Here is an 8130-nt window from a genome sequence, read left to right as displayed (position 1 = left end):
TTACAGACACCTGAACTAACCACAGACACTAGACTGTCCTACTGTTATTACAGACGCCTGAACTAACCACAGACACTAGACTGTCCTACTGTTATTACAGACGCCTGAACTAACCACAGACACTAGACTGTCCTGTTATTACAGACGCCTGAACTAGCCACAGACACTAGACTGTCCTACTGTTATTACAGACACCTGAACTAACCACAGACACTAGACTGTCCTACTGTTATTACAGACACCTGAACTAACCACAGACACTAGACTGTCCTACTGTTATTACAGACACCTGAACTAACCACAGACACTGGACTGTCCTACTGTTATTACAGACACCTGAACTAACCACAGACACTAGACTGTCCTACTGTTATTACAGACACTGAACTAACCACAGACACTGGACTGTCCTACTGTTATTACAGACACCTGAACTAACCACAGACACTAGACTGTCCTACTGTTATTACAGACACCTGAACTAACCACAGACACTGGACTGTCCTACTGTTATTACAGACGCCTGAACTAACCACAGACACTAGACTGTCCTACTGTTATTACAGACGCCTGAACTAACCACAGACACTAGACTGTCCTACTGTTATTACAGACGCCTGAACTAACCACAGACACTAGACTGTCCTACTGTTATTACAGACGCCTGAACTAACCACAGACACTAGACTGTCCTACTGTTATTACAGACGCCTGAACTAACCACAGACACTAGACTGTCCTACTGTTATTACAGACACCTGAACTAACCACAGACACTAGACTGTCCTACTGTTATTACAGACGCCTGAACTAACCACAGACACTAGACTGTCCTACTGTTATTACAGACGCCTGAACTAACCACAGACACTAGACTGTCCTACTGTTATTACAGACGCCTGAAATAACCACAGACACTAGACTGTCCTACGGTTATTACAGACGCCTGAACTAATCACAGACACTAGACTGTCCTACTGTTATTACAGACGCCTGAACTAACCACAGACACTAGACTGGCCTACTGTTATTACAGACGCCTGAACTAACCACAGACACTAGACTGTCCTACTGTTATTACAGACGCCTGAACTAACCACAGACACTAGACTGTCCTGTTATTACAGACGCCTGAACTAACCACAGACACTAGACTGTCCTACTGTTATTACAGACGCCTGAACTAACCACAGACACTAGACTGTCCTGTTATTACAGACGCCTGAACTAACCACAGACACTAGACTGTCCTACTGTTATTACAGACACCTGAACTAACCACAGACACTAGACTGTCCTACTGTTATTACAGACACCTGAACTAACCACAGACACTAGACTGTCCTACTGTTATTACAGACACCTGAACTAACCACAGACACTAGACTGTCCTACTGTTATTACAGACACTGAACTAACCACAGACACTGGACTGTCCTACTGTTATTACAGACACCTGAACTAACCACAGACACTGGACTGTCCTACTGTTATAACAGACACTGAACTAACCACAGACACTAGACTGTCCTACTGTTATAACAGACACCTGAACTAACCACAGACACTAGACTGTCCTACTGTTATAACAGACACCTGAACTAACCACAGACACGAGACTGTCCTACTGTTATAACAGACACCTGAACTAACCACAGACACTAGACTGTCCTACTGTTATAACAGACACCTGAACTAACCACAGACACTAGACTGTCCTACTGTTATAACAGACACCTGAACTAACCACAGACACTAGACTGTCCTACTGTTATTACAAACACCTGAACTAACCACAGACACTAGACTGTCCTACTGTTATTACAGACACTGAACTAACCACAGACACTAGACTGTCCTACTGTTATTACAGATACTGAACTAACCACAGACACTAGATTTGTCATATTCTCGCCTTCATCAAGAGTTTATCCATCAACATTTGTGACATTTCATATCCTCGTCCCATGCAGCCAGTGGACATTTTGCAAAGATTACCTCATAAATGTTTATTGATTATATTTTCTCCGATACACAGTCATATCAGAATAGACAAAGCATCCATTAGAGGAGATGAAACCTGCAGGCTCATCAAACATGCATCCTCTCTGGTTCTTCCTGGAACTGACTGAATGTGCAGCAGAACATCAGCTGGAGTGGTCTGCTGCCTGTTCGGGAAACGGTCTGTTTCTGTTCTTGTTTGTTGTGTTCGCTCACACAAAGAGTCTGTTCAGTTTGATCGGTCACATGTCCGACCAGCTCCACGCCCCCTGAGGGAAGAATCCCACTGAAGATCACGTAAACAACAACAAGTCCACCAGACTGACATGAAAAACCAAAGACACGTGTGGCCCAATGAGAGCCTGAATAAAACGGGATAAATAACATACGAACAAAAGGTTAAAGTAAGGAATGAAATCGTCGTGAAGCAGAGGGATTGAATTATTCCGCTGAGCTCAGCTGCTCTCTGCAGAGGAAACCAGGTCAGATCCAGAGTCTGTCTTGTTTGTTGAAGCTGCAACTAAAAGTGGACCAAAGCTATTTTGATTTCCTCGCGTGTGACCCAGATTTAAAAACAACTCACAGTGAATCTGAAACTTCTGATGAACCAGCCCAGTATCATGGCAGCTCGTGAAATAGTCACAAAATGCAGTTTGTTTGCTGCCTAACTATAAATACACAGTATATATATATATATATATATATATATATATATATATATATATATATATATTCATAATATCAAAGGCCAATCTCTAACACTGTGATCATTCAAAGGTTCCACCATGACTTTTTCTTTCTCTCTTTCCCAGGGAACAAGACGATGGAGGGCGTGGTGACCGGAGTCAACACAGGTGAACTAACTGCTCCACGCTAATGAACATTCAGACCAGAAGGAAACATGTGACATGTCTCACTTTTACACTTTTCTTGAGTCCCTCCGACATTCCTCCCCGATCCCGTTTAGAACCCGGAGGATGAACCCGTTGGAGGGATGTCGAGACGCTAAAGTCAGAGAATGAAAGCCGGACTGATTGTAGATCCAAGTGTTAGTTAGTCACAGTTAAAGATCACTTCATGGAAGTCGTTTTCTCACTGAGGTTAGCGGACGTGGGAGGGGCTTGTGCCTGATGTTACAAAGATAATCACATGGAATAAATCCGTGTTATTGTAACCTGCTGCCACAGAGAGGACGACTCTCTATGTCTGATGATGCTTTTATTTTGTAGAAAGTCTCTTTACTAATAGATGATTTTTAGTTTAGTTTAGTAGATGTTCTAACTAAACTGTGTTTAAAGAGACAAAGATCCTCTGATCTAAAGATTAATAAGAGAAGAAATCAGCATCATTGGTCACAAGAAACAGGAAGCTTAGATTAAACAGGAACCGCTTCCTGTTTCTGTGTCAAGAGTTTCACAATAAAAGCATCCTGGAACAAGCTGGAGTTAACTTTATTAAAGTAGAAACAGAAGGTAGTTACTGTTGGAACATCAGCTGAACTCATCACAGCTTAAACTTATTCAATCAATGTTTACTGATCAATAAAGTGATTAGTTATTAAAGTACAGAAGAAGAACATCTGATGAATAGCTTATTCATGAGGAAACATATTCTGGGATGTTGACTTTTTGTTTGTCATCGACTCGTTTCCTGTCGTCTAGTTGCCCAGAAGTCCAACGAACAGGCCAACGTCGTTGCCGACACTGCGGTTTCCGGGGCTAACGAGGTTGCCCAGGCGGCGGTGGACGGGGTGGAGAACGCGGCGGTGGCGAGCGGCTTCGTCAGCGCGGTGAGTGATGTCACATCACATCACCACATTGGAAATGATCTATTAATGTCTTTTTACATATTTCAAATGTGGTTAATACAGTTTTTTTCTTTACTTATTTTTATTTTAGTTTTAATTGAAGTAAAATCCTGTAAAAAGGTTCATTTAGAATTTTCTTTCCAGGTTCACGGCGTCATTTTGGTATTTTAGAGTAAACTAATGCAGGTATTAATAATAGAAACAATAAGATCTAAAATATCAATTTATTTCATTACATTCATTTTTCACTTTGTTCAGAACACATTGTTGAAGTTAATTCTCATTTTCTACCTCGGTGCATTAGAGTCTTTGTCAGTTAAAAGAGAAGAGACTACGGAGCCGGAGACTTTTCAGAGAAAATCTATTTAAAATAAAAAGAGTGGACGACTGAATCAAATTACTTCATGGTCTGTGTGACTCTAAATGGAGCATAATGTACTAAATGAACATCATGCTGTATTGAAGAAGACTGTAAACTAGAGACTGAGACCATAAACTCATGTTTACAATGTTTACTGAGGGAATAAATCAAGAGAGAAGTAGAGTCATTTTAGACTAGACTTCTATACAACCAGAGGAGTCGCCCCCTGCTGGACACTAGAGAGAATGCAGCTCTAACTCATGAAGCTTTAAAGAACTTTAAAGAACCGGAGGTTGACTCTTGTAAAAATAAACACTACTCCATGAACTGACAGGAAGTGATAAAATGCCGACTCAGGTCTGGTTTTTCGGACTCATTCCTGCAGCTCTACATATACAGTGTAAAATAATCTTCCGGCGATTAATATTTGTGTTGATAACTTTCATTTTCTGTCTTGAACGAATCTCTGGTGATTGGCTGAGAACAGGAGGAGGCGGGACCGGTGGCTGAGGAGGTGCCCGATTGGTCGGGGGGGTTGAGTGACTGACTGCACGGCATGATGCTCGTTGGCTGATTTGACTTGCTGACTTTAATGCTTTTCAGAACTCACAGCTTCAGAGGAAGTGATTTTCATCTCATTACAGCAAAACTCCAGTGACTCCGTCTGCAACAACGACTACATTTGAATTGTGTAATGTTATTTAAATGTGTAAGCTCAGGTAGCACTGTACAGTTTACTGGAGGCTTCTTCAGATCACCTGTTGAATCCTGATGACGACCTGACAGCAGCTCAGTGCGTCTCTCCTTTTGACCAATCAGAGTGTGACGATGCCTTTTCTTTAGGGCTGAAGAGGAGTGAACTGATCCTCCACTTAATGCAGACCTGATGGTAACAGATTGAATCTCTGCTCTTTAGGTCCTTTGAGACTTCTTTTCTGCCTTAACTTGAGGCTGATTTTGAGTGTTGTGAAACCAGCTGGAGTGAATAATAATTAAGTTAAATTAGTATAGCCCTCAGAGGGCTTTACAATCTGTAAAACATACGACATCCTCTGACCGTTGACCCTCGTATTCGAAAAGGAAAAACTCTAAAAAAACAATTTAAATGAATGTTAAAAGAGGGAGAAAGAGGGAGGGACCCCTTCTCCAGGATGAACAGAAGTGATGGATGTCATGTATGAAAAATTAACAACATACTAGAGTTACAATCTATCCATATGACAGATGATATTTGTGTATTCTGCTTTTTGGCTTCTTAACAATCAGCGGACATCTGAGGAATCAATACTGCCACAGTATATAAAGTCATTAGAATGAGCTCATCACCAGCTGCAACATTAAAGTGATGAACACATGAATGCATTAGAGATGAGCAGATCAATAAGAACATATAGATACTACGCTCCGTTTAGAAGACCACTTCTACAAAGTATCAAAGTGTCTGTTTTGTACTCTTTGCTTCTCACTGCTGTTGGCGGGTTGTGTGTTTTCAATCAATACTAATATTTTCACGAAATCCTGATTAGCATGACGCTAGCATGAAGCTAACATTATACTTACGAGATTCAGAGTCAATAACATTGCGTGCTGGAATTATAATTTGACATTATGTTTAACAACAAGAGAGCTATCAGCCATGTCATGTGATACAAAGTATGAGTACATTATCAGAGACAGAGTACTTCTTATGATGCAAAGTATCAGTATTTCAGAGGGACAGAGTACTTCTTATGATACAAAGTATCAGTACGTTATGAGCGTACAACTGGAACTACATAGTAGGTCTTCATTATCAGGAATTAATGGACACCCTGCAGCCAATCAGAATACAGTATTCACTCAGACCATAGTATGAATAAATGTACACTTTGGAGGCAATCGCCTCTGAGAGATGTAGTAGTAGTTGTAGTAGTAGTAGTAGTAGTAGTAGTAGTAGTTCCAGTGAGATGAGCAGTAAACATTACATAACTCACAGATATGACATTACAAGACTCCTCTTTCATCAGACCGGACTTCTATTTGCATTACAGATATTTAAGCAGGAAAACAACATGGCTAGAATGCTGCTCGTACCAACGTGTGATGACGGTTTCCATTCACAGGTTTATAAAACTAACGGAGCATGAAGGAGCAGGACGCATGGTGTGTTGACAGAAGAGAAAACATTTGATGTTCCTCATTATGCTGATGACGCCTCTCTTTACTCTACTAACACCTGCACCCTTCAGAGGAAGAACATCATGACAGCTCTGTTCTACTGATAAAATTTATTTTCTTATAAGTTTATAATGAGTTTACTTTTGATCAATTTCACCATAATGAGTAGAACTCTTGGCTAGTTGTGCTTTCTTGAGCTCAAGGAAACAAAGAAACAAGTCTAACAAGAACAATGAAGATCAGGTTAGAACAAGTGGAGTTTAGACTTTATGTGTAGAAATGTTTCCTGTTCGTCACGTCACCGATGACTAACAGAAAGAAGTCTCTGCTCAGTCGACAGGATAGTAAGATGTGTTTTGCAGGTTAAATCTTAAATTCATACGTAACGTTTAAGAAACAAACATTCTTGTTCTGGTAGAAGTGCAGCTTTGCATACGAATGGATTTGTAAGAAGGTGGAGTTCAGTCATGTGACCTCTGCTCTGTCTCACCTGCAGGCCGTCATCCCAAAAACAGAAGCAGGAGGAGAACAGACTGAACAGGCTGCTCAGTAGGTGAGACATCCAAACAGGAGGAAACAGTGCTTATGTTGGGGACTATTTTCAGCGGCGAATGAATCCACATTTGGAACTCCAGTGAGTATTTTTGGCAGCAGGACGGATCACCACGGCAGATCTCAGTTTTAACTCTAGTTGATCCCTCTCGGCTAGATACTGAACTTGAGAAGACTTCCTTTCTTTTGAAACTTCAAGGTTTCATCTTACTGGTTGATTTGAATCTACTTATGGCGTTTTGGCCATCGCCATCTTGACTTTTTGCAACCAGTGAAGAGGATGTGACCATATTCATATACAACATATACAGCTCTCTCTCCATTGTTGTTGTAATCAGGTAATTACCCCTAATACAGTTGTTTTTTGGTATAAAGAGAATCTGATGAGGACCCTTTAGGATACAAAGGACCCAGACTGGGTTAACATCACCGAGTACCAGCACGTTTGTTTTTGTGTTCACACTTCTATCTACTTTGATTGTTCTTGTCTTCTTTCCCTCTCAGAATCTCGTCCTCACCGACCTGCTGTCACTTCCTGTTTCCTCCCGTCCAATGAGCAACCAGAGAAGAGGAACCTTTACATTTTAGCCGACGCTCAAACCTCTGGTCCTCTGGTCCTCTGGTCCTTCGGTCCTCTGGTCCTCTGGTCCTCCGGTCCTCTGTACTGTGTGTAACTTAACCTCATCAACCAATAGATACCCTCCTCTTCCTCCCCATCGTCGCCTCAGCATCATAACTCCACCCATCAAACGCACACAAACACTAATGACTTTAATCAGGCCGTACGTCCATCTTCCTAGTGAACCTCGAGGCTGACCCCCCCCCCCCCCCCCTTTGAATGCATGTTGTTCTACTGACACACACTTAAGATACTAGAAAACACACACATGAACTAATAATTAATCCCTTAATACACACACACACACACACACACACACACACACACAGTCTGTGTTTCTGATTTCTTTTACAAAACACAAGTGAAATAAAAATCTGTTTGAAATCCACCTCTATGTTTCTTCCTCACTGTTAAATTAAAATAGAATTATATAATTATTGTCAAAACACAAACAAACAGTACAATGAATGACACTGAAAACACAGTAAAAGTACAACAAATAATACTGCTGTACAGATCACAGTAAAAGTACAATGAATGACACTGAAAACACAGTAAAAGTACAACAAATAATACTAGTATACTAGAACACAGTAAAAGAACAATGGACCTCGGCCTAGTTCTGGTGGAGCC

General features: G+C 41.0%; 1 protein-coding gene across 2 annotated transcripts in view; it reads left to right on the top strand.

Annotated features, from left to right (window-relative positions):
* The window catches only part of sncga (synuclein, gamma a), a 10202-nt gene extending 2317 nt beyond the window's left edge, over positions 1 to 7885 (top strand). The window contains exons 2-6 of one of the 2 annotated variants that reach the window (XM_068734491.1): positions 2814 to 2855; positions 3663 to 3790; positions 4657 to 4683; positions 6823 to 6879; positions 7383 to 7885. In XM_068734491.1, the coding sequence (XP_068590592.1) occupies positions 2814 to 2855; positions 3663 to 3790; positions 4657 to 4683; positions 6823 to 6879 (254 nt within the window). In that variant the 3' untranslated portion in view covers positions 7383 to 7885. The remainder of the gene's footprint in view (positions 1 to 2813; positions 2856 to 3662; positions 3791 to 4656; positions 4684 to 6822; positions 6880 to 7382) is intronic. The other variant, XM_068734492.1, reaches the window with a different exon arrangement.
* Positions 7886 to 8130: the final 245 nt, after the last annotated feature.

This window comes from Cebidichthys violaceus, unplaced genomic scaffold (assembly GCF_023349555.1).
Source record: "Cebidichthys violaceus isolate CVI_PGR_0920_01 unplaced genomic scaffold, fCebVio1.0.p SCAF_64, whole genome shotgun sequence".
Taxonomy (NCBI): Eukaryota; Metazoa; Chordata; class Actinopteri; order Perciformes; family Stichaeidae; genus Cebidichthys; species Cebidichthys violaceus.
This window is presented reverse-complemented; position numbering and strand designations above follow the sequence as displayed.